General features: G+C 42.1%; 2 protein-coding genes and 1 long non-coding RNA gene across 3 annotated transcripts; 1 reads left to right on the top strand and 2 right to left on the bottom strand.

Moving 5' to 3' along the window:
- Positions 1 to 689: 689 nt before the first annotated feature.
- mturn (maturin, neural progenitor differentiation regulator homolog (Xenopus)) lies at positions 690 to 9,010 on the bottom strand. The gene is made up of 3 exons (XM_035183637.2): positions 8,399 to 9,010; positions 3,828 to 3,950; positions 690 to 2,230 (listed from the first exon to the last, which is right to left on the bottom strand). The coding sequence occupies exons 1-3, from the start codon at positions 8,834 to 8,836 to the stop codon at positions 2,123 to 2,125; spliced, it is 669 nt and encodes a 222-aa protein (XP_035039528.2). The 5' UTR covers positions 8,837 to 9,010; the 3' UTR covers positions 690 to 2,122.
- Positions 9,011 to 10,346: 1,336 nt separating this feature from the next.
- LOC118124776 lies at positions 10,347 to 20,494 on the bottom strand. Its single transcript, XR_004698772.2, has 4 exons — positions 20,365 to 20,494; positions 11,606 to 11,643; positions 11,353 to 11,485; positions 10,347 to 11,260 (listed from the first exon to the last, which is right to left on the bottom strand). It is a non-coding gene; the product is annotated as an uncharacterized LOC118124776 (long non-coding RNA).
- Positions 12,339 to 25,217, top strand: sh3bp5a (SH3-domain binding protein 5a (BTK-associated)). Its single transcript, XM_035182899.1, has 9 exons — positions 12,339 to 12,705; positions 13,120 to 13,182; positions 15,860 to 15,988; positions 20,384 to 20,548; positions 21,431 to 21,561; positions 21,832 to 21,874; positions 22,093 to 22,309; positions 22,442 to 22,789; positions 23,989 to 25,217. The coding sequence occupies exons 1-9, from the start codon at positions 12,622 to 12,624 to the stop codon at positions 24,159 to 24,161; spliced, it is 1,353 nt and encodes a 450-aa protein (XP_035038790.1). The 5' UTR covers positions 12,339 to 12,621; the 3' UTR covers positions 24,162 to 25,217.
- Positions 25,218 to 27,111: the final 1,894 nt, after the last annotated feature.

Raw genomic sequence — 27,111 nt, forward strand, 5'->3', positions numbered from 1 at the left:
TATTATTATTATTATTATTAAAAACCATTTTAGTATGTTTTTTACAAGCTCATCATATATAGTCTTAATTGTAGTAAATATATTAATTATTATTGAAACAATTGCTTTACTCTAAATAAAGGTTTTTATTATTGTTATTATTATTATCATCATCTTAATTTTCATTATTAAAAACAAATTGAGTATTTCTTTTACAAGTGGATCATATATTAATAGTCTTAATTTAAGCAACTTGGTGAAATATTTACCTTTGTAAAAAGTTGTAGTGAGTGTAAGAGTTGAGTGTAAAGTAGCATTATAGGTAAATACACAATAAACCTTATAAACTATGCACTTTGGGACAGTGCAATAAATAAGTAGAAATGGGGCTAATGTATCATGTCTTGTGCTTTCAGTCAGTGATGTAACCGGAACGCTATTCAATGTATACCTTTGATGCTTTTACTTTGAAGGCAGGATGATCGCTTCCTGCGCAGGCCCTCCCAGACCCCAGCTTGACGTAGCCTTGAGTGTGCGCGTCAGGTGGCCCGTGACGTCAACCCCAGGAACACCAGCGGGCTGTTGGCACAGCAGCAGGTCACCGGTCCACTGTGTGATATGAAAGGGCCTCCATGTTGAACGCCTTGTGTTTCCATTAACTCCAGGTCATTAAGAAAGAAAAAATAAAACCCACAGATGCCTGAGGAATGCTCTGTTCACACGGTTTATTGAACAATTTCACACACGTCGGCGGCCAAACAGAGGATACACTGTATGAGAAACATTCAAAGAGGCAATAAAAAGACAGAAACGTTTACAAGCCAGGATAAATATGATACAGTCTTGCAGTGTGGATGGAGCGGTGGAGGGCGAAGGGGGCCTGAAGCGTGGCAGTGCACTGGATGTGACATACAACAACACACTGTCAGTTTAGAAAGAACAGGGCAGGTAGGAGGGGGGGTCACCACTCATGTTTTCCCTTCCCCTGAGATATCACTCGGGGGGGGGTGGTTGTGGGTGTGCGCTCGTCAAAATTCACGGTCAGGAGGAACCTCGAGAGGCGCAGATCAATTCAAAACAACACACACAGAAGAGAAAGTGGGCAGGGTTTGTCTCGTCAGATTGTGCTCAGAGATGAGGGCAAAACTGTGAACCACAAAAGGCAACCAGGAAGACGACAGGACAGCAGAACTAAGGGTGTCATGTGACAGCAAGACACCCAAACAGGGAAGGGTTTCATCTTCAGCATGAGCCTTTGTTGTGATGGTCATAAGATAGTAACACTGATTAAAAACGTCCCCCATGAAGTGACTTTTAGCTCTCGTTCGCACTAAGAGACGCGCCACCAAAATGTGACCTATGTTACTGCAGAGCTGCGAGCGAGGAGCCAACTATTTTAGCCGTGTGTTTGAAACGGGACCCTCTGAGAGCAGCTTCACCTGAAACTACGTCACAACTCTACACCCTCACTCCTCAGCTCCCTCCGTCTCTCCCTCCGTGAAGTGGAAAGTTCTGCCCCTCTGTTGTTGCGATACACCGCCCTCCTTCCTCGCCTTCTTGCGTCACTCCCATTGCCCCAAACGAAGCCGCGAACCGTTGGTTTTCACCTGCGTATGTTTCGTCTGGCATTCATGCAGCCTCCGTGTCAATAAACGGGTAGACAAAGTAGGTTATCTGTCACATTCATCTCCAGAGCCACGAGGGGGAAGTGTGTATCTGACTGCATTTCTGCATAACAAAGCCAAGGCCGAGGCCAATATTGCTGTGCTGTGGAACTTTAACTAACCGAATGGTGAATGATTATGATTCTTGCATTGTACATGGCTACAGCTCACGTAGCCAGTGTGTGTGTGTGTGTGTGTGTGTGTGTGTGTGTGTGTGTGTGTGTGTGTGTGTGTGTGTGTGTGGGTGTGTGTGTGTGTGTGTGTGTGTGTGTGTGTGTGTGTGTGTTCAGTAGGGGCAACAAAGTGCTATGGTGTGCACTCTTTGGGAAGCAAAGCCACTGAGACATTCAAGAACATGGTGGTGCATTTTTAGCAAGTCGACTACGTGTTTGTGTGTGTGTGTGTGTGTGTTTGGATAAGAGGCCCAGGGCTCGTGATCAGCTCTACCCGCAGCTGCAGGGCCTCCTTTTTGGGTCTCATCACTGCTGGCTGACCCCCATCTGCTGTTGGTCCGGCCCTGGTTCCCCCTCCATGTCAGTGTGGTAATGCTCAAAACTGTCATCTTCTAAGTCTGGAAGACCCAGCAGCTGGCAGAGAAAGAGAGAGACAAGGAGGATTGTTGAAGATTGTGTTAAAATACAGTTCCTTCCTGTCTTGTACAAAAGCTGTTCAATGAGGCCTTTTATCAGCAAACAGGCACACAGGAGTTAGAACATGAACAAAGACCAACGGCCTAATCTCAGCTCAACATACTGTACATGCATTACACTAAGAAACAACGATCCCTGAAAATACCCTTGATTCATTTTTAATTTACTCCTGAAAACATATTGGTCACTTTAAAGGAATAGAATGAGATTGATAACACTCTGTCTGTACAGTAAATATGCAGTGGAACAGGGCACAGGAACCTGAGTCCGATGCATTTTATCATTCTATATATTCCAAAAACTTGTAGTTAAAATAGAGTTGAGGAGTGACGATAATTTTGTCGTCCTCTCACTTCTTGAAAAAATGAAAATGAAAACGTTGGGTCTTTCCAATCCTGGGAAGACTTCAGGGACAAGGAGAATTTCATCTGCTTGAATTTCAGACAAAAAATACAAACTTTATGTGCAAAGATCTTGAGGCTCACTAATGACTCACTGACTAATTAACATGTTAAATCTCCTCTGTTATTCGACGCAAAACCAGAGTTACATGTGTGGATGTATGTGGTTTTATGTGCTGTAACGGGTGAGGCTGTTTATCGTTTATTTATGTTGTCAGATAAACAGCCGTGACCCTGGAGAGTTACTGTGCTACTGTGTGATACAATGTGCTAATCAGTAAACTTCAGACAGTCGACAGCTTTCATGACCTCAGCACAGAGCCAGGCTCGGTGTCTAGCCTTTGTGCTAAGCTGGGCTAACCAGAGCACAGACATGACAGTGGTATTTATCTTTAGGCAAAAAAGTGATCTCTATAAACCCCCCTAACCCTAACCCTGCATGTTAATATACAAAATATTTTGAGGAGGGATAAGATTTGGGAGATTACCTACGAAATTAGCTAGACAGCAATAAAAACCCGGCTTCCTAAAATGTGGAATTATTCCTTTAATCTGAATCATGTTGTTTAGCAAATATCTGTTGACTTGGACCAGTGAAGATTTAACAAACCCCTTAACTAAGTACATTTAAGGGGTATAAGACGTTCTCCTTAAATGATACATTCATTTGAAATCCATCCATAACATATTTGGGGTGGTGTTTTTGATTCACATTAGAGGTTTGAAAGTGTAAATTGATAATATTTACTAAACATATATCTATTCTGGATGTATGTAATTGGTTTTCACAGACTAAGGTTGAATTATTGCCAATTTAGATGTCCATCCAAAGTTTCTTGTTGACTAACAGATAAACGATAGCGCGTTAATATATTGAGTTCTTTTTAATGGATTATTCGAGTGGTCAAAGGGGCAAAAACGTGGAATGAAAGATATCACCACATTTTCACTTTAACTAAAAAAATAAAAGTCCCTTGTGAGATGATAAACATCAGATTTCATAGTAGAGTTGGACCTGATCAGTATTGTAAAAGACAGACACACAGCGAGCAGAGGTCACTGTGCTGGTGATGATGGAGCGATGAAGATGACGATGATGATGATAATGTGTCACCGCTTGTTTGGTTCCTTACAGGCCTGAAGGACGTGAAGACCTTCTCCAGCACCTCCAGTAGAGTCTTCTTCCCGCAGGAGGAGATGTAGTCCTGGGCCAGCTGCAGGAAGGGAAGGCAGTCCTCGCTCTCGCTCCACACGTGCTAGAAACACACAGAAACATCCTTCCTGAGCAATGATAAAACCAAAACTGAAACTATATGTTGGGCTGAATGGCGACATACTGACAACATACAAGCCTGCTAAAGAGACATTTCCTCAAGAACAAACAATGGTGAGGGTTTGCAACAAGATACACAAACAACAGAATATTTACATCGGAACATACAGTATGAGAAACAGGTGAAACACACATAGACATAAGATCTATTCACCAATTAGCTAAACCCCTTATTACAGAACTGGAATTCTTCATTATAGAACTTTTGTGAGACTTATTGCAACCTCCATATTGTAAATTAACATCATACACATGTGTACCTGTACAAGACACTTCTTAGCCCATATGCTCAATTTTAATCACTTGCACTGAAGGCCAGATCAGAAATACCTTTGCCTTGCATCCTTATTGCCAATAAAACAGTATTAAGAAATGATAAGTTCTTGATATCAGACATAAGATTGCTTGTTGGATTAAAATAAACTTCCTCATTAGTTCACATATACTTCAAAGCACTTACAGGATGTGTTAGATAAACATCGCTGCTTCGGGAAAGGCAATTGTAGCAATTTCACAGCACTTGGATTTATTGTTGTTTAATTGGAGTCTAAAGGCCGCACTGTTTGGTTATGTATCAGGTTAGGTTATTAAGGGTGTGTGGCCAAGTGTGGAGAATGATGTGGGGCAAATAACCAGCATGTGTAAAACCAAGCAGATGCTCTTACTGGGTCAGTTGTACTGGACGTTTGGGTCACCCAGCATTTTGGTGACTTTAAGGTGAAAATGAATGATTTTCATTGGTTTAAATATTTTTATACAGTATTAAATTGTTTATGCCTTGAATATGGGATTAATTGATAGGTAACTGGAATCTTGCTGTATTTTAACAGATTTCAGGAACAGTTCAAATATTTTGTCTTGGTAGAAAAACCCTCAAATGTACAAAATTACACTGCACATACCTTTTTATTTCTTCAATCCAGGTTCAAATTCATAGGGGTTGATGAATGACAATATTAATCTATTGTAATAAATGCATGTATTTTAATTTATTGCTGTATATGCATGTTTTAAGGGGGTTAAAGGGTTAAAACCCCTTCAAATGAGCACGTTTTTAATGTGTAAATGGTTTTCATGGGTTTTGTGCAATTTTGATTGTTTTTTACTTAATTAATTAATGGATATTTAAGGTGAGCAGTGGAGGAGACACAATTTCATGTGAGAATTTAAGAGTCACATGAGAGTGGTGCAAAAAGCCGTGTGGTTAAAATGTAACCACCGCGTTGCAGACATAGTTGTTGTCGTGCTCTCTCCAGCGCTCACTGTTCAGGGATATTGGCTCCACTTTGACACTGATGGATGGACTCTCACATGAAGGCGTGTCGCTGCAGCACAGGCCTCACCCCAATTTCAGCTAAGCTACTCAGATGATCAGAGGCCACATAGCAAATCCAATTGTTCTTGTTTTTCTGCTATGCTGTCTCACATGACCTGGATGACTGAAAACTGCTAAAACGTACCCTGGGGCGGTGTGACAGAGCTGTGATGTGCAGCTGCAGTTTTCATTGTCTGCCTGGTCTCACAACGCTCCCTAGTGGACATACTAATGCGTTGGGCGTACACAGTTCTGGGAAAAACAAGATGAAATGAGTAGGAATATGTGTGCGCATGTGCGTGTGTGTGTGTGTGTGAGTGAGGGAGAGAGAGAGAGAGAGAGAGAGACAGCATGTGAGACGTCCTGCTGCTACCAGTATTGTTTGAGCAAGAGTAACCAGATCTCTAGAATCCTGCAGAGAGGAGTTATTAGTGAGCATGCAGCCCAGTGTGTGTGTGTGCGTGTGTGTGCGTGTGTGTGCGTGTGTGTGCGTGTGTGTGTGTGTGTGTGTGTGTGTGTGTGTGTGCGTGCGTGTGTGTGTGCGCCTCAGCAGCCCTGCCCCTCTGTCTGTGGGACAGTTCAAGCCAAACCTGCAAACCCATTACACAGGCACAGTCGGTGCAACATATCATGTGTTACAAGCTGAACAGACGCCATGGCTCTCGGGTCATCTCCATCTGCTCCTCCCTGCCCTGTTTGCCCCTGGCACTGAGCGGGAGGAGGAGCTTTAGGACTCATTACACCACAACTGCACCACACTGGTACAGGATTTACAGACTGGGGACAAGGGAAAAACCAGAGAAAACACAACACAGCAAAAAATAACGAAAGCAGAAGCATGGGTTACCTCCACTGAGGAGGGCAACTACTCTACTTACTACGCTACTACGATTTTCATGACATTTTGAGGAGAGGTGCAGCATGACCCAGGAAAGAACCCATTACATTTTGGTGTTGATTCCGATCAGGGTGCAGAACCAGGACTTGTTTTCACTTTGTTTAACCTTGCGAGATTTCAACATTGTCGTTGATTATTCCGAGAATAATTCATGGATCTTGATGAATGGATCCTGATATTGCAGATCAAAATCAAAATTTGTATCTAGTGGATTTAGATGTGGTTTCAAACTGGGGTTGTTTTTGCCTTGGCTAGGGTATTCATTAGGTATTCTAGTTATTCATGGTACAGTTAAGCAATTAGCATCAAGTCATGCTCTGTGGCGTGTTGTAAAATGCTGAGCAGGTCCAGCCGATTCTGATTCTGAGTCAAGGTGGCAGAGGGGAAAGATCTAAGTGACTTTGAAAGAGACGTCATTATTTGGGCACAGACAGACTCAACTGTCTGATGATATCATCTGAACCGTGACTAAAGTGACATCTGCGTTTATATCTATGTCGTCAGTAAGAAGTGTCAGATGTTGTATTTAACAGCTCCCACATGATAAACCATGATGCTCTAGCGCTAATGCGACATGTAAGGAAAAACAGAGATAAATGCATGTGTAGGTTAAAGGCCTGAAGGCCTAACCCCTGTAGTGAGGGGTTCCAGTGGCTCTGTTATGCAGTGGGCGGCATTTGGCCTCCATGATTTGCTACCACCTGTCCCCTTGGAGGGAAGGGTAACTGGAACAAAAATGCAAAGTTGACCTTTATCTGAGACACTTCTATCTTAAATGACAAATCCCAGAATGACAATGACCCCATCCATAGGGCACAAGGGGTCACAGAATGGTTTGATGAAGCGACTCATTTGTTTTGGCCCTCACAGCCCCCAGATCTTAAGGTATTGCATTGACAGCACTCTCCACCAACATCATCAATATCTTTTGAAGAATTGTGATCATACAGACTTGTGATCATACATACAGAGTCAATGCCAAGGTGCACCGAAGCTGCTCTGGAGATAAAACCAACAGAACATCAAAAATAAAACTCTCAGTGTTTATTTGTGTGTCTGCAAACATTACATTAAAACTGGGGTTTAGTTGGATCATCAACTGGCAACAATACTTTCAAAATTATAAAAATGTGTATTTAAAATCTACACCTATTAATATCTATAGTGCCACGGCACTTTACTCAAGTGTGTTTCTCTACAAATAATAAATACACCCGTCTGTAAAGGTGAATATTATGGACATGCTCCCTGTATTTTAATTTAATTTTGTTGCCTATTTTATTCTTCTTTATAGTTTCATGTGTTCTCTTGTCTTCTTCATTCTGACTATCTGCTGCTGTAACAAGTGAAATTCCCCGACATGGGATTGAAAAGGTTTATCTTATCTTATATTACCATGTCTTATCTTATCTTATCTTATCTTATCTTATCTTATCTTAACTTGTATCATCTCATCTCATCTCATCTCATCTTATTGTACCATAACGTATCGTATCTTATCTTATCTTATCTTATCTTATCTTATCTTATCGTATCTTATCTTATCTTATCTTATCTTATCTTATCTTATCTTATCTTATCTTTGTCTTTAGGTCAGTGGATTAACTGGGTAGGAGTATCTGGACAGCATTGTATGTGAGTTTGAACTTTTAGGCAACAAACATTTATAGCAATAAACTAATATAATAACATAAAGTAATGCTGTTGATGGAGGGGAAAAAACAAGTTAAACAATAGAAATATATGTTTATGCTATTCTGTTGACAGAATAATTGTCTGTGGGACTTTTATTTTGAAAGTTGAAGGCCTCGTGTTTGTGGGTGGTGTGTTGTGCATGATGGTGTTGTGGGTCAGAGGGTTATCGCAGAGGATTATGATAGATGACAAAACACCATCAACACAGGAATGTGGAGGTGTGTGTGTGTGTGGGGGGGGCACATAAACTAAAATGACATCATCGCCAACACTCCTGCCCAGGACCCCCCCTCCTCTCCCCTTCTCCATCAGCTCATCAGCAGGAAAAACCAGCAGGGAAAACCCCACCTCGACACACACACACACACACACACACACACACACACACACACACACACACACACACACACACACACACACACACACACACACACACAGAGGCCCTGCAGAAAAGCGCACTCACGAAGCTGTCGGTGCCGCCGGGACACAGCACGTAGAACGAGACGCCGGGCTCTGCGTAAAAGTCCAGCCGCCTCTCGTCGTCCTCCTCGGCGAAGATGAGGTCGAACGGGTTCCCGGAGCACCACTTCTCCGCCGCCTCCACCAGATGCTTGAACTCCATCCTCCTGTGCGGTGATCCGCGCTGCGGTGGCCCTGGCTCCGGAGCTTGATCTCGATTCCTGTGGCCGTGGCTGTGGCGACGATGCTTCAAGACGCAGATAAGAGCTGATCGGACAGCGGCAGCAGCTCCAGCAGCATCAGCAGCAGCCTCCACTAACGCATCTCCTCTAGCGCGCCGTCTGCATGGCCCGGGAGCAGAGAGAGCCTGAACACCGCTGCTGCTGCACGGAGTTTGTACCGGTGTCTGGTGCACGGAGCCTGTACCGGGTCTGCTGCTCATCCGCTCTCAGAGCCCCATTCCTCTCCTCTTCCTCCCCACGTTATGAAATCAGCCCGTCGGTCGCATGCATGCATACGCAGGAGGACGCTGGAAGAAACGCGATGACGAATAGAGGAGCCGGGCAGCCGTCCATATCCAGGCCTACTCCCATGCAACTTTCTCACTGCAGCTTGAATGAGTGTTTCATCTGAACCTGCAGCTGACATCATGAGGGAGGCATGACATTATGCAACATGGAAACACTTATATGGAGCCATTACAAATCGATAGATAGATAGATAGATAGATAGATAGATAGATAGATAGATAGATAGATAGATAGATAGATAGATAGATAGATAGATAGATAGATAGATAGATAGATAGATAGATAGATAGATAGATAGATAGATAGATAGATAGATAGATGTAAACGTTAAGTTAGCACATAACAAATGATTAGTAATAATTAAAATAATACTAAACTAAAGTGAAGAAAAATGTAACCTAAAACCAGACCCAAACATATTGTACTTGGGATTACAGCAGTAAGAGTATGTGTCTCTGGAGACTTTGAAAATAGTGGCACATTGTTCATTATTATAAAAAATATAAATACTACACTTAAGTGAAGAGAGTGTCAGCTACAAATCAATACTAAGAGCATGAGGTCTCCATAAACTACCAAAGACAGTTTCTGGCATGAATTATTTTCATCTACAAGGATCAATAAATGATCAGTTCACCCAAATCACAAAAATCTTTGCCCCACTCTTTTCATAGGATGGTGGTTTATTTGCAAAGGCCTCAACGTCTAGTGATATTTATAATAATTTGATATAAGGTGTACTCAGCTGAGCCACATCCAATCACAAAGGCCACAAATCGACTGTACTAAGACATGTCTTTAAAGATTCATCTTTTTAAAGGTCAATAATGATCTTGTAGCCTACATTATATTATTCCTATAATTAGTACAATTAAATAATAGTTTCACAAAACACTATACTTACAATCATCAGCATGAATATGAGCAATAATCAGCTCTAATTTTCCTGGTACATTAATAACCTGCAGAGTAATTCTGTAAATCTGTACATGGATATGATTCCCTGTGTTAGCTGAATAAGTAAGTAAAGTTCACAGGGCCAAATAAAGTTAAATACAGAGATAACAAACACACACACACACACATAAACACTAAAAAGAATAATACAGGGTCCAGTAAAGTGCATAGAGAGACAGACCTAGTACACATAAATTACCTTAAAGCCTCTTTAAACAGGAATGCATTTAACTGGTTTTTGAATCCACAGAGTCAGCAAACCTTACAGATGTATAGTTTATTCCACAGCTTTGGTCCTATTGTTTAAAAAGCCCTGTCCCCACAAGTCTTTAGATGGGTGTGTGGGATCTGTAATGGATTAGGATGGAGTAGAGCTGGATATGTAGGGGCCTGATGGTGCAGTGATCCACATTCAAAAGTCAGGATTTTTGAACTGAATTATATTTATTTATCTATTTGCATTTACATTGCAGTCAATACAGGAGGAAATCAAAGCATGTATAAGCATCTCTAATCCTGTATGTGAGACAACAGCTTTGAATTAACTGATATTTCTAGGTGGAAGAACCATGATTTAGAAAGTTTACAGTTTACTATACACTACAACTTACGTGAACCATTTCTTTTTGCATACATGCTTTAAACAGTGATACACCTTTTCATGTATGTTAGACACTGTGTTTTCACTTCTATTGCATTGTGTTACATACACGTTCAGAATGATGTTTAATCAGAGAAAGAACAATATTGTTTTGGACCAACACGCACACACACACGCACACACACACACACACACACACACACACACACACACACACACACACACACACACACACACACAGGGTTGAAAACAATACCCTGCCTATGCCAGTATGCAGCGTGACAGATCTGAAACTCGTACATTCTATGCATCCATCCAGCTCCAATTTGAAAATACTGTATATGGAGCTGTTATTTGAGATGACCTCATTCTTGAACTAAGAAACAGCAGGTGACCTTTCATTCAAGATCCAGTTTCTGTGGAGCTTTGAGTGGAGGATGACTGCAGCTCAGTAGAAAGCTTCATAACAAGTGTTAAGTGGACCTCAATATAAGGAGTAAAATCCTTTTACCAAAGAGAAAGACTGTTTTTCATTTTCATTAAATTTATTACAGAGTTTACTGTGACTTTTTTGTCTTTCAAAATAAAGGCATGTGTCCAATATGATAAAGGCTCCTCTCAGCTGAGCAAAAATGTGGCTCATCCACTATTTGAGAATTTGCAGGAGATTATGAACAGTTTTTCTTTCTGTGTGGTGTGTCAGACGGGTCCAGGAGGCCTGTGTTTCATTGCCTCATGATGAAGGGAAGCTGCGAGAGCGACTGTGCTGTCCACCCCTCTGGAACAAATGGGCATCACAGACAAATGGGATCAACTATTTGTGTTTGTGTGTGTGTATGTGTATGTGTGGGCCAATAATGCTCATCAAACCTGCTGTGCTCCTGGGTCCTCGCCACCAGGGGGCGAAGGAAACCAACTGTCAATCCCATGTGGAGGTCATAGACCGTATAGTGGAGCTGCGTCAAGCAGGATAATAACCAGCTCCAATAAAGACCGGTGTGTACTGTCAAAATAAAAGCGTAATTTAAAGATTTTTTTTTTTCAAGTCCTATAAACTAAAATCTTCTAAAGCTACAGTTCATAACTTGAATGTAGTTTAAATAAAGTAAGGTCAAGTACAGACATAGGACAGAGATGTGCTGCAGCTCCTGTTGTCAGGTCCTATAGACAACGAGAAAAGAACAAAGGTTGTCAGTGTTTCAGTGCATCCACAAAATATTGGCTTTACTATCATAAAGAACGGGCAGAGTACCACAATATTCATATGTAAGAAAAACTACCTGTGAAATTTGTTTTGACTTTTTGTTATAAATAAGAATCCAACGATTAGTTATGCAATCAGCTAAATTAATTAACAATAAAAAATAATGCTATTGTCATTATTTATCACAACCAGACTACTAGGCTAATCGATATGAAGGACAAAACATATAGATGAAGGAATAAATAAACCAAAAATGTAGTTTCTGTATTAATACGTTTATTTATTTAAACATTTATTAATTTATACATGTATTCGTTTATCTATACATATCTATTTCTATTAATGTGGTTTCTTACTTTGTTTGTTCGTCATCTTTTTCTGAATGATGGTGTCATGTAAGCCTGTTTTAGGCTGGACACATAATGTACATGCCGCAATAGATAGATTCTTTATTCTTTTTCTTATCGTTATTAATAATGATTGTTATATCTTTCATTAACCAATAGATCAACTAATCATTTCACCCACACAAGAGGCCACTGTTTCGACCTCCTACGAAAGCTGCTGCTCCTTTCCATCTGGCTTTTATTTTGAAAGTCCAAACCAGAAGTGCGATTGTTGATTACTCAATTAACTTTATGTCCTTCCACAATGTGTTTGCCTTCCATACCCGACCAGTGATCCTGGTCGTGCCAAGTGTGGTGTCACCTCTCCGTGCGTCCTGACGCGCTGCCCCTGGGCACACAGCTCAGCGCTCCGCTCCTTTACGCGCACCCTCTAACGCCTTTAAAAGCCTGGAGCATGCGAAGTGCCCGGTGTGAAGGTTAGATAGGGCGGATCACTGCTGGACACCCCCCGCTGTCCAGCGCAGCACCCGGGGGTCGCGCTTTGTTCGCAGAGAGGACCCTCCTTTTCTTTCTCCAGTAACCCCGAAAATGGATCCTTTACGAAACGACAGTAACTGTGAGGAAGAGTCGCAGTGCGCGGAGGAGGAAGAAAAAGTAGATCCAAGAATCCAGGTGAGATCTTTTTCACGGATCCAGATGTGACCAGATGTGAAAGTGACATTGAAATGAAAATGTGGAAAGATGACGAAAACAAGGATCACATTTAGATGGACAGTGTTAGGACTAATGTATTTTTCACCCCCACATTTAATGTAGTCCTATACGAAATGAAATTATTCTGCAGCAGTTACAGTGTCATTTAAAGTAAGTACAGAATTTATAGTGTATAGTCATTAAATGAGCTGCTCCGAGGTGGTGAAAAATAGATTTAAATTGAATTTGACCCTCTCACACACACACACACACACACACACACACACACACACACACACACACACACAATTTTGACTCCAGTTACATTATCTCTTCCCAACTAACTCGCCCCCTCTCCGGGCCTTTCCATGTTGCCATGTTGTGTGTAAACAGGGGGAACTGGAGAAGTTAAACCAGTCTACAGATGACATTAACCGCTGGGAGAGCGAACTCGAGGTAAGTCCAAACACCAACTGCTATCATCATCATCATCATCAGCCTCACCCAGCATGGGTAAACAAAACACTCCTCCCTCTCACTCGCTCAAAAACTTAGAATCCTGTGTTTTACTGTAAAAAAAAAAATGAATCAGTGCTATGAGTCAATTCATTGTTTCCGACACCATTCTGTGTTTTTTTAGGAATTTGCCTAGCAACGAGGTCATTGCTTTGAAATACTGTGATTCGCATGGAATGGAAATGTTTCTAAAAGCAGGAGCTGCCTCTGAGGGAAAATGTGGGAAAAGAAGTGCCACTCCTGCTTAATAACACTGTACTGAATGAGCTCGCAGTGCTCGGGTAGAGCATAACTGTAATCTGAATGTTAAATAAAATCTTTGTATGGCACATTTTAAATAGTTTAAATACCAAGCACTGTCCTCATTTCCCTGTAACGCCCTCAGACTTAAAAAACAAACCTCATTTAAAGGCTGTAAGGGAAGCAGCAAGAAACAGTCGACGTTTTTTTTCCTAACCGCACTCACGTGTATTTAAATGTGTGCTAGAGGGGTTACTGTTCACCAAAAGTAAAAACATTCCAGAGGGAGGCTGCAGTTTTTCTTTTCCCCAAAGTAGGTCTCCTCTGTTTCTCATTAAGGCCTTCAGTCCAAACTCCACAAACCAGAGCCGGAGTACATGGAACAACAGAGGCAGTGAGAGAGAGCATCTGAATGCACAAGGCTGAGCCATTATTATTTATTGCTTTATTCCAGCTAGAGACAGGATCGTAGACCCTGGTTATTTTTTACCCACATGTGTTACTGAATTACATGCCACACGTTGAAAAGTCACATTTCTTTCATTGCCGTGACAATATTTCGGAGAAACCGCTGTGTCCATATGGAGCCATCGACACACACATAAATACACACACGGACATTGACAAATAGACAGAGAAAGAGGGCAATTCATGAAGGAGCAGGAATGAAAGTAAGGAGCTGAAGAATGTGAACATGCAGCTGTCAGGCTGCGGGGCTGCTTTCGTGCCAGGTCTGGAGTCGATTAAGGAAGAAGTACAGTAGATTGAGAGGAGTCAGGACAAGCTGTGGTTAACATCATGTTCAGAGATGAGATTCTCTACTCTGCCAATATAAACTAAACCTCCTATATGTCCTGGCAGCAAGATAATAATGTGTGTGTGTGTGTGTGTGTGTGTTGGGGGGTTTAGAGTAAGACCTAAAAACAGAGAGTCCAAGACTATGTGCCATTCTTGACCACAATACGTGACCAGTAGCTCACAGGTTTTACCTCTCAGACTGCATGCTGCGTCACCACCTCAACGCAGGAACAGGAAGTCAAGAAAAACGTAATGATGTCACAGGAAGTTTGCTTCCTGTAGCGCCCTCTCTTTTTTTCCCTCTTTAACACTGTTATATTTCTCTGTCCGTTTAATGAACAGGCCACTAACACACACACACACACACACACACACACACACACACACACACACACACACACACACACACACACACACACACTTACATATTAACTGTTATATATAATTTAGCAGATGACAGGTCTCATTTTTGAATAACATAGATTAAATGCCTACCAGCCTGGGCTTGATGTAAAAACACACACACACACACGCACGCACACAACAATTTGGTTATCTCACAATCCAGGATTTCACCACCAAAGAATGAATATAAGGTTTGCTCAACAGCACAAAGGGGAAAAGGCAAAAACGCTAAACTGAGCTACCGCGGTGTGAAATGCACGTGCTTGTGTTTGGCTAATGGTTTTCGCGATGACTTGAATTAGAGCAGCCACTCTGGAGCCACAAGGCCAAATAGATCCGGGCTAACAGGGCAGCTGAAGCCACATGGCATGCAGACTTGTGGATGGTGCTTAAAACGTTAAACACAGGAGAGATTGTACTGGGTAAATGGCCAACACTGACTTTTCACATTTGTTAATGGTTGGACCTGGATGAAAGGCAGTGATTCAGCTGCAGGCTAACAAGGGTCTATAGCCATGCTAGCAGCTCTGACATAATGCACGCCTTGCTGAGTCTATGCAGCATGTTCACCCTCTGTGTTTGGCTTGTTAGAATGTTATCATTGGCTAATTGGCACTAAACACAAAGTTTAGTTGGAATGTCGTTGGATTTGCAGGTAGTTAGTTATGAACCAAAATGGAAATATTGGACAAATTAAAATTTAGACCTCATGATGGTGTTACATGAACATTTAAGGGATCAATACATTTACTGAGGGAGACATAACTCACAGAGGGACCATGGTTCAATCCAACAATATCATCAGTTGTGTACGTTGGCGTCTTGTCTGTGTTTCTGCCTTTTTTAATTACAAGACACCCTCTGTTAAAGCCGGCCAACCACAGGTTTATCAGACCTGGGTGTGTGTCCCTAACATCTTAGGGGCCACCTGGGGTCTGTCCTCCTGACCCAGAGCTAATCGGCAGCAGCGTTCTGCAGTCCGCGATATTTCTTTTATGGTCTAATGTAGGGCTTGTTCATGGATTCCTAGCTCTTTGAGAAACCTGATAGTGGATGTTGCAATAGAGCCCCTGCATCCAAAAAACACAACACAATACAGGAAACACACAGATTCAGGCTAACAATGTCGGAGAAGTTCAGACTCTCATATCTTGGTGTGTATATTTGTGTCTAGGACTGTCGTCAGCGGTTTCGCGCTGTGCTGGTGGAAGCAACGGTGAAGCTGGACGAGCAGGCGAAGAGGATTGGCCGAGCTGTGGATGACTCCAAACCGTACTGGGAAGCACGCAAAGCAGCAAGACAGGTACACACACGTGCATACATGTGCACATGTATGCACACACACATACACACACACGTGTTCACAGAGAAGAGGTGAATTGAGTGACTCAGATAGAGAATGTAAGGGGCAAACTGACTGAGGATTAGTGATGAGAATTTTAAAGAGCTCAGCTTGTATCTACTTAAAGAGAGCTCAGTCATTTGATTTCTATTTTTACAAACACACACACACACACGATATATCTGCCACATTTCTTATAATCTGACTTGCTTTCTTTGCTGCTCTATGTGGTTTTAGACTCTTAGTGGTTTAAGGTTTGCTTCACTGCTGCAGGTAGACATACAGTGGGGCGACTTCCCCAGTGGTTATCATACTAAACTGTGCTGTTCCCTCTGCAGTGTGTCACGTCCTTTACTGTCTAGTTGCTCGAGCCTGCGGAGGCTCTGATAAGATTGGATAGCACCAGACATTTTGAGTCCAGCGCACCCCCTTTGCAAGCCAATAAGGAAGGAGCTTATGAGTCATTCATCAGATGGCAGACATTTGTGTGTCAGAGCTGAGCTGTCAAACTGAAATAGACTGTGTCCTTATGTGTGTGTGTGTCTGTGTGTTTGTGTAGGTCCTTATTTGTGTTGCAATATGACAAACTACCGTACCTGCTCCTGACACTCGCATGTGAGTGTTAGGGATTACTGGGAGGTTTTGAATTTTGATGGGACACGCTTTCACGTGGAGGGATCAAAAGTCCCCTAGCTTTGTGTGTGTGTGTGTGTGTGTGTGTGTGTGTGTGTGTGTGTGTGTGTGTGTGTGTGTGTGTGTGTGTGTGTGTGTGTGTGTGTGTGTGTGTGTGTGTGTGTGTGTGTGTGTGTGTATGATCTGAGGGTTTAAACAGAGCAAAGCCGATAAAGGCCTTGGGTTGAACTAGCGTATTGTCTGGACATGATTTATGGATGAATATTTAATATTTAATATGTGACCTATTTTCAAGGGACTCACTAGGAAAACATGTGTGTGAATGTAGCTCCAATGCCTGCCCTCATTGACCCTCACACACACACACACACACACACACACACACACACACAATATTGCACTTACCTCAACCCCCATCCATAAACCAGACTCATCCCTCATCCCCAACCCCCCATGTTTCCCCCCACATTCCAACAAATTTGTGGGGTGGGGGGGTGTGTAGAGGAATTTGCCTGCACTGTCCTGTCTTTTGTCCTTTTTCACCCAGCATTCTCTTCTGCACCACTGCCTGTTTGTCTGGCTGTCTGTCTCCCGTGTCCCCTCTCTCACCTTCCCCGTTTGTTTCACCTTTTTCTACGTCTTCACCCTCCACCGCTCACCTCCCAACACTCTAAATGGGCTGAGCCCCTAGTGATGGAGGTGTCAGACAGGGCAGCGGTGTCGACACAGGGAATAAAAATCACACACACACACACACAGAAACCAACGACAACAACACCCTTTAGTAGGGGGACAGGAGGAGTCATGGTACAAAATGGTGAGGTGGCTGTTGTGGTGTTTCAGACTCAAACCATCTCATTGTTTTCTTCTGCGTCAGATTATGTGGTGGCCATGACATCATGTTAATCAACAGATGGCAAAGCTCGTCATTTGCATGCTGTATCATGCTTGAGCAGGCTTTTGTGTCCTCTGCCTTCTGATCTGAGTAACTCATCATTGTGCCAAAGATCTGTCACCCGTTTAATTCATTTATGCAAACTGAGTAAGACTGAGGCTACATCCGCACTACTACCTTATCATTAGAAAACACATCAGCTCTGTGACAGATACTCCTGGTGTCCACACTACTGAAGTGTTTGAGCTGCCAAAATCAAGTTGTTTGGAAACACTGCTGATCCTGTTATCGTCTTAAAACTCCAGGGCCTTGTTTTAGTCTGGGCCCGAAACGATGACGTATACACCCACAACCGCTTGCTGATTGGGTCTTTCTGGTCACTTCACTGTTACGTCCAGCTCCTATCACATGGTCACTCCCCTTCTGGAAGAAAAACAACCGGCATCAGCCTCAGCTACCAGTGTAGAGCGCAACATGGATAATCAATTACACGTGTTATTCACCCAGCTAACAGCTGATATGCAGTTAAATTCTGCATTTTACAATAATGTTTACATGCCTACATGAACATTATTGTAAACGCTAGTGGCAAGAGATCGTTTTAGCTTGAGAACCCTGTTTTCAAACTAAAATGTAGTAGTATGGATGTAGCCTGAGACTCACACAGTCACTGTCTTCTGTCAGCTTAGGTAATGACAACACTGAGCCCCCCCACTCGCTGTAGCTCTTAGGGATACACGCTAATGAGAAAGGAAGTGTGTGCAGGAAGTCCTGTGGAGGACCGGTACGTTTTACCTCCAACCTGATAAAAAACACGAGTTCCTTCTCTATTCCTTCCTCATAGTTTCTCCTCATCAAATATCCATCATCCTCCTTCTGTTTTCCCTGCATCCAACCCCCCTTCTCTGAGCCTGGGAAATGGGTCACGACAAGAGACAAATAGAGGAGGGATTCATCTTTGCCAGTTTGTCAAACTCACAGATTACATGCATGGAGCAGCAGTTATCTCCCCCCCTCCCGTCTTCTATCTCCTCTCTTTCTCGAAGGAGCCTTGGCAACCCTGGATAACATATCTAATCACTGCACTTGTCAGATGTCCAGCTAACGCCAACACAGTAGTTGCCAGTTTTGTGGTTTCTATACCTTTGTGTGAGACGATGCAGACAACCGCTTGCTCACGTCACTGTTAGACCCCTTATCGTAAAAATGGCTGACACTGGCAGGGGTCGAGTTACAGAGGTCAATGTAACAGAGAGCCAGGGGGCCGTGAGAAAAATGTAACAGCTGAGAGAACTGCACTATCTATTTGGGAGAAGAACTTAAATTAGCTTTATTTGTTGCTTAATGTTATTTGCAGCACTTCATAACCGAGTAAAACCACATACAAACAGTGTAAATAAAAAACTATTTATTTTCATGTATTTGCCAGTGTTGGTGCATTTGCAAATCTTAAGTGTTTTTCCTACTCGGCTGCACTTAGTTACGGTTTATATGATATGATGTGAACACACCATGCAGTATTAGGATATGCTTACATCGCAGCATTATAATAACTAACCGGTGCATGCTGTGTACAGGTCACAAGTCGTACTGTTGATATTTTAAAACCCTTGTGTAGATAATATTCTCCCTGCTCACGTGGTGATATTGTGAAAGACTCCATTAGAAAACATTGCACATTTGGATTTCAAACAGTTGCCCAGTGGAATGATTTATATTTCCAACAGGGGAAAAAAATGTTTATTCTGCAGTTAAAATGGCCATTTAGCTGCAACAATAGCACACAATACTCTTTTCCAAATGCTCACGAACAGAAACACTAAGTAGACCAGCAAGTTTGTTTCCATTGTAGCTCTACAGTATGTAGTCAAAACGCAGGAAGGGAAGGAAAGGTACCATAGCTGCATAATAATGAAATGCCAGATAACAGCAGTGTTTTTCACATTCACTTTTGTTTTGTGCGACCCTTTTGTCCATTGTAAGACATTTAATTTCCCATAAATGAAACATGCAAGAGGGTTACGAGGAAAATGAATCAGATTAATCTTAATTTCTTGCCCTTATTAGCCTCTTTTTTTTTGTTTCAGAATCTAATCGTAAATGTACCAGACACAATATGGGTGTGTTCAGGATATTTTGGGAGTCCCCATCATGTGTTGACATTTAAATCCCACTGAGGACGTTACCCTCCATTTTACCTTTTTCCAAGATAAAAGTCTCAATTAGATCCCCAGCCAGACAGATTTTTCTGATTATGTTAATGTTATTGGACATAGTCTGACTGGAGTTACTGTGTAGCTTAATCTTTGTGTTCATCCAATAAGCTGACCTTTTAGTGATGCTTGTCGGAGGGTGGGAGAGTGGGTCCAAATATGTAGCAGCATGATGGGAATAATCCTCCCATTGAGTGTCACTGTGGGCAGGAAGAGCCCGCTGACAATGTGTCAGATTTTCTTAGTGACAAAGCTTGTATTTGTCTGTTGCAGGGTTATCTGTTTGTGTGTGTGTGCTGCAAAGGGTCCTTCGCCCCTCTTCCTGTCATGAGGAACAGGGCCTCCTGCTGCATACACACCATGTGAGAATGGATTTGATCAACTTGCATGTCAAAATTGAACCCTTGGACACATTCAAAGCTGTCACGATCACAGTGGTTTAAGCTTGCTCTCAGCATTTTCACACTTGTCACTTCTCATTGCAACACAATCGAGCGAAATCTCAGTCTATCGTGAAAGTGTGAGCTTCACAGCTTTAATATTCACCACATTTAGGCTGGTTTAAAACATTTTATATTTGAAAAGATAATAACTACCCTTCTCCCTGAACTCCAGGCCCAGGTTGAAGCCCAAAAGGCCACTCAGGAGTTCCAGCGGGCGGTGGAGATCCTGCGGGCGGCCAAGGAAACCATAGCCCTCGCCGAGGAGCGGCTCCTCGAGGAGGAGAGCCGCCAGTTTGACTCTGCCTGGCAGGAAATGCTCAACCATGCCACACAGAGGGTAGGCACATGACGCAAAACAGCTAGAATATACCACTACTGACATGTGAGATAGTGAAAGTGGAGTTAGTCAGTGCAGGCACTGTGCCTGCTCTAAACCTGCCTGTTTGTAATGGACTGTATTCTTGGCCTGTGTTGATGCTCTGGAGCTATTTCAGAATTATTTCATTAGTCATTGGTGTCATTAGTGAGTCCTCCAAAAACTACAATATACTGTCACTTGTTATCTTGTTATTGTTTGTGTGCTGGATGTTGTGTGCAGAGCTTTTTGTATCAGTCTATGGTGCAGGAGTTAGAAAACTTTGTGTTAATCCTACCTGGTTTATTAAAACATTTAAATTTCATAGTTGAGGTTTTGATAAAATTAAACTGGATTTGCTTTATTACTGCTCACAGTTAAGATTTACTTAACTTCTGTTTTTCATACAGTTTGTCGGTTATTTCCGAGGTCTGTAAAGCCATTGACACAAGACCTAAGTTCACAACTATTCAAAAGAAGAGCGCTGTGATTCAGCTCAATATAAAGCAACGAAACACATTTTGTGCTTTTACTTTGAAGACAATTTGAGAAAGAGAAAGTGATTCTATGAATGTTGTTGCCATCACAGAGATCAGCACCCGCTGTACCCGTGAATGTCTGTGTCTATATGATTTTGTGAAATTAAAATAAGTATGTATTGCTTGCCCAAATCACACCAAACTCTACACTGCACTTCTTATGACCACTAAGAATACACATGGCACGAGTGAAGCCGATTAGATGAACAGGAGATATGCATTCCATATACAGAGAGACAGATGTTTGTGGAATTAGTTGACTGATGATTTTGTTGGACTTGTCAGACTGATGTTTTGGGCCTAACTGTCCTTCTGGTTGGTTCAGGTGATGGAGGCAGAGCAAGCGAGAACACGCAGCGAGGCTGAGCACAGGAAGACGGCATCCAACTACAACTCCTGTATCAGCCACATGAGGCAGTTGGAGAAGAAGCTCAAACGCTCCATCAACAAATCCAGGTCTGGGCTTTTGTTTCCTCTGCGATCGACTTGACTTGAGCTTCCCTCTGCTTGGGCCTCTTCGTATGCGAGTGTGTTTGTGTGTGTGTGTGAGAGAGAGAAAGAGGGCCTACGTTTATGATGCAATCCAGATGTTTCATTGGTTGCGCAGTGCTGGGGTGTGCTCCTTTTGTAAGAGCCAAGGAATGTGACTGCTCATTGAGGAGTGTTATTCTTCAGGCAGTTTCTCATGCCCTCTCTCTCACTTTTTCTTCTTTTTCTCCCCTGCAGACCATATTTTGAGCTGAAAGCCAAGTACTATCTACAGCTTGAGGTACTGTATGTTCTGTTCGTATAAAAGATGTGATTTTAGATGCAGAGCATTTTCCATTTGGTATTTGGCCAAATGCCATGCTCACTTAGCCTAGGAAACACTTTCCTAATGTTAAAATGTATATAAAATAGATAGATGGACACACAAATTGATGTTATAGTACATTATCATTATCTATACATAGTTTTACTTAGAAGTTGTGTTTTTATTTCTCATAGCAACTAAAACGTCACGTCGACGAGCATCAGGCCAAACTTGTGGTCGCGAAGGCCCAGTACCGCGAAGCGCTACGCAACCTTGAGAGCATCTCAGAGGAGATACATGCCCAGCGACGCTCCCTCGCCATGGGAACCAGGGAGCAGGGTGTGGGCGCGGAGGGAGATGGAAGCAACGAGGACATCGCCAACTTCAAGATGGAGTCAGACGGCCTGTCAAGTGAGTGTAACCAAAGCTCGCCATTCATTTCATCTTTCCACATTTTTGTTATGTCTTGTTATGTTGTTGCATCTGTGTGTCTGCATGTTTAATGTTCATATCTGTGTGTGTGTGTGTGTGTGTGTGTTTCAGTGGTGTCAGTGTCAATTGACGAAGAGGGCAGTCACAGCAGCAGCTCAGAGGAGGAGACCAACACCTCCTCACCAGAAGCCCTGCCCTCGTCAGCGTCTCCTTCCTCCTCCCATCCTTCCACCTCCGCCTCCACCCCCCTCGACACGCCCAGCCCTTACCCCCTCTCCTACATCTCCACTTTGTCCTCCGTCCCCTCCTCCTCCTCCTGTCCCGGGAGCCTGAAGTCAGTGAGCCCCAGCAGCTCTCATGACTCAGACTCGGTGTGCGGTTCTGGGCATGCCTCACCTCTCCTTGGCCCTCGCAGCCAGTGCAGCGGAGCTTCCTCTCCAGACTGCGACCAGGAGAGAGGTGTGTACGTTGTGTTCATCACGTCACCATGCATTTGTTTGTTACCTTCTGGTGTGAGGCCTCATCCAATCTGTTTGAAATTTTAGTTTTGGAGCATTAAAGAGATATATTAGCTTTTTAGAAAACACCTTTTCGCCTTGTGTGGGTCAGACGTGTTCACACCTATTGGGAATACTGTGTGGTTCAGGTGACGGGTGACTCCTGGGTAGAGCGTGCAGTAATCAGGATAAAAAAAAGTGATGTCCTCGATGCAACCAATCTCTCGCCGTGAATCCTCCTGACAATATTCTCCAAACATCTGCGCAATCAGATATAACACAGACTTTGTACTAGTGATGTCTGTTTAACGTTCGATTTAACTGATCGAGAAATATCTCACTATAAATCTCCTCGAGGTAATGCCTAGAAAAGTTCAGGGTTGAAGTTCATGTGTGAAAGCTGCTTTAGCAAATGATAGGAGATGCAGGAGCTAATATTTTTTCTCAGAACTATGAAATCTGCTTTAAAAGAATGAAATTGAAAGGCTTTATTTAATCAATTTTAGTATTATTTATCATTTCTGCTCTACATCAATCTACTGATTTTCCAATAATGTCTCTCTGTATTTGGCCCGCATATCTTGAGAACCCTACATCTTATTGGCTTCACACTTTGCATGTTTATTGTAAAGGGCCCAAGGAAGTGCAGTGTCAAATTGGTGCGATTTACGGACATGAGATACGTTCAATATTATTGAACTTTGTATAAACTGGCAATCAGTGACCAGTGCACTGTTGCAGTGTCGACTGGGACTCACCAGCATAAGTGATATGGTCAACAATTGATTCCCCAGTTTGGGGTACTTTGTACTGAGTTGAGCTTCACTGAACTTTGAAAAAACAGGTGAAAAAACAGCTAATTGTGCAGCAGCGGTGGAGCAGCTTCAGGGTTCAGCAGTCCAACTTAACTTGACTTAATTACTGCAGGTCACTTTAACACCTTCAGAAAATGAAACCAACATCAACACAGACCATAAAACAGCCCATTCCAAACAGGCAGGTTTAGAACAGTCACTGCACTAGCTGTTTTATAATTTGCAAACACCATGATCCATCATTTTAATCTGTCTGGCCAATGTTTGGGTTTTAATAAGTAGCCCTGGTTTAGCTTGCAGATGTATTAACCAGCGCCTGCTCTTCCTTCCTGTGTGTGTGTTCCAGGTGACAGAGCAGAGGGAGCAGAGGCCACGCTAGAAGCCGGTCTGAGTAAGCTAACCTTGACTGTTGCACAAAAACAAGGAGACTCTGGGGACGAACAAGACCCCCAGTACATTAACCCTGAAGTAGCCTCCTCCAGCTCAGCTCCTGCCATTGTGCTACTCAACAGTGTCTGATGAGTGTCCGTCATCCCTTAAAACACTCGCCGCGCCCGGCGTCAGGTCGCAGACTGGACTCCTCGGCAGAAGATGCGGCACAGGGCAGGATAAAGTGCTCGTTGTCAGCAATGAGCGATCGAGCTGCTCGCTCCAGACCGGGCTGGAAATATATCACAATACTCATCAGATGGTGTCACATTAATGGTGCTATATGTCGTGTATTTGACCAACAGTATATCAGTGTTACTGTGAATAAATTGTGAGCGTATTATAGACAAATATGAGTAGGGACAGTATTAGTGGTGGTCTGTATTTCACAACACTATTAGTGACAGGGTTATTCAGCAAACTACATTACCCATAAACCTCCTTGCTTCATATAAGAAAGCTGATTTCACTATAGCTCTGTTTCTGTGTGAAGAACACCATCTTCTTTTTGTGAATTAAAGCAGTGCGGCATATCATAGAGGCTGCTGCTCCTCTCATTAACAGTGTGTGGCAAAGTTAATATGATTAACTTTACTTGATGTCAAAATTCGGCTGGCTGCAGCACCAAGAGACATTCTGCATTAATATGAAGAGTGAGGCTTTGTTGGCTCCGAATTTCCACATGAGGAATCAAACAGGATGAAAAAAGAAAATCATCTAAATCATTTCCTTGATGTTTAAAACCCCCGCTGTCAGTTTGATGCAGGAGCCTATTTTATAGGAATAGTTGTCAAGGAAGAAACTGAAGTACGAGCAGCACTCTGAGCACTAAACTAAAGAGACCTAACATGTGACTGAACCTGGTGAGACAGCGAAATGGTCTTCCATTGATATTTGTGAATGAGTGAGTCTATGTATTCTTGAGTGTGACATGAAAATCACCGTCTGTGGTGATTCGTATGTGAGGCAAATGCAGTTATTATTTTTTTATTTCTTGTGTCTGTTTTTTGACAAACGTTCAAGTACTCCCCTGTAGTACAGATATTCTATATTTATACCCCTCTATTCTTGTATATGAACAATGTTTTGTGGTTACTGTTGTCATTGTTTAACACAAAATGAGCAATAAACATGTGCTTCATGTAACATTATAGTGTTTGTCAATTTGTTTTGGATTCGGCAGATTGTTCCTTGTAAACATATAATATCCCATGCTTTAAGCTTATATTAGTGTGTGTGTGTGTGTTTGTTTGTGTGTGGACCGGGGGTAGTCTAGCTAAGGGTGTCCAACAGACACTTAAGAGAAAGTGGTTTTTGCATACCTCTGCCAAGGCCCAACAATCTCTTATGAAATCCCATTTAAATACAATATATCTGGATCTGATTATTTCCTGATGGAATTGAGAAGTACTTTTTGCAAACAGACTAAATGAAAACATACCCTCCTTGGTGGAGGTAATTAATGCCTCAGGACAGACATTTTTTTATGTATTTCATTGGGAACAAAGTGTTCAGTATTTGAATTATAATTTTGAAATCTGAACAACAGACCATGACCTAAATAAGCCATTGGTGACTGCTACAAACATAAAGTTTGTATGTGCCTGCAAAGTTTTCCTTTTCCATTTAATTTGTTTATCATCAGATGTAATTCTGTTTCCTGAAAAGTGCAACACAGTACACAATAGGAAATGACATTTCCTGCCCGCAGAGGTTCTCTCTCTCTCCGCCTTTCAGCAGTTTGTTGTGCGTTGAACCCACACTGGCTGTTTTCATGTCCTGCTGGCTGCTCAGCTGTTGCCCTGCATCTCCTGACTGAGTTCAGTGCAGCACAGTGTCTTTTACTCTGTAACACACTCCACTGGTCCTTTCTTTCCTATCGCTGTCTGTACACGTTTCTAAAAGCACGCCGCCTTTCAATTGCTCTGCATCCTGTCACTTCAATATCTGTATCAGAATAGCTCTGAACTCAAGTTTCACAGAGCTGATTGGTAATACTGGGAAGTATCGCGTCCATATTGTGTCAAACACTGACATCTAGTGCCATATTTACACTTTGTATGTACATTTCAGGCTGTGTACGAGGGGGCACAGGGATGAAGAGAGTGAGACATCTCAGGAGGAAGCTTTTTAAATGATTTAATTTAAAAAAGAAAAAAACTAATAATAACATAAGAACTTTTGCAAAAGGTACGGTGCAAATATAGAAGTGAGAAGAGGTGAAGCAGCGATGTTGATCTTGATGTGCCCATCCAGACTTGTGGCCTCTTCACCATACATCTTGAAATCATGAATTGAAACAGGAACTTTGAAAAATGACATTTTGTCAGAATTGCTTATTCAAAAGTTAAATCTTTGAGGCAATCCATTTTAAAATTGTGTTGTGATTTGTTGTACATTAGAGGAATCCAGACTGATAAATTATTGCTTAAAATAGACTTTTGTTGTCTGAACTTTGGATGACCAAATGCCACCAGCAGACACATCTCGAAACTTCAGCACATAAACAAACTTTCATGTGTATTTAGATTGTGCAAACTTTCCCATAAGTCCTGCTGAATTCAAGGTTTTCGACGGTCTAAATGTCTCCCGCTGATTTACTCACTTGGGAAGCCCAATTCTTAGTTAACTTAATATCTCAAAGTAATTACTTACTATTTAATTATTATGACTCAATATCTCATAATCTTTACTTATTATTTTATTGTGACTTACTTTGTCATAATCATGAATTACTATCTCATTATTTAGATTTAGCATTCATCCTTTTTTTCTTTCACTGCCTGAAATGGGGTTTCAATGTCTTCTTTACATTTGGCCTTTTTCTCTACTCATTAGCCACTTTATCAATATTAGTTTATTTTCTCTAGGTAAACTATCAAATACTACTATGTCAACACCTCTTATTTATTCTGCTATGGTCATTTTAATGCTGTTTTTATTCCTATTTTATTTATATTTATATATGCCCCTGTCTCATATCATGTATTGTAAGATGATGTGTAAAATGAATCTAGTGGCAGGAATTTCATTACTTGTA

Source organism: Hippoglossus stenolepis, chromosome 17, assembly GCF_022539355.2.
Source record: "Hippoglossus stenolepis isolate QCI-W04-F060 chromosome 17, HSTE1.2, whole genome shotgun sequence".
NCBI lineage: Eukaryota > Metazoa > Chordata > Actinopteri > Pleuronectiformes > Pleuronectidae > Hippoglossus > Hippoglossus stenolepis.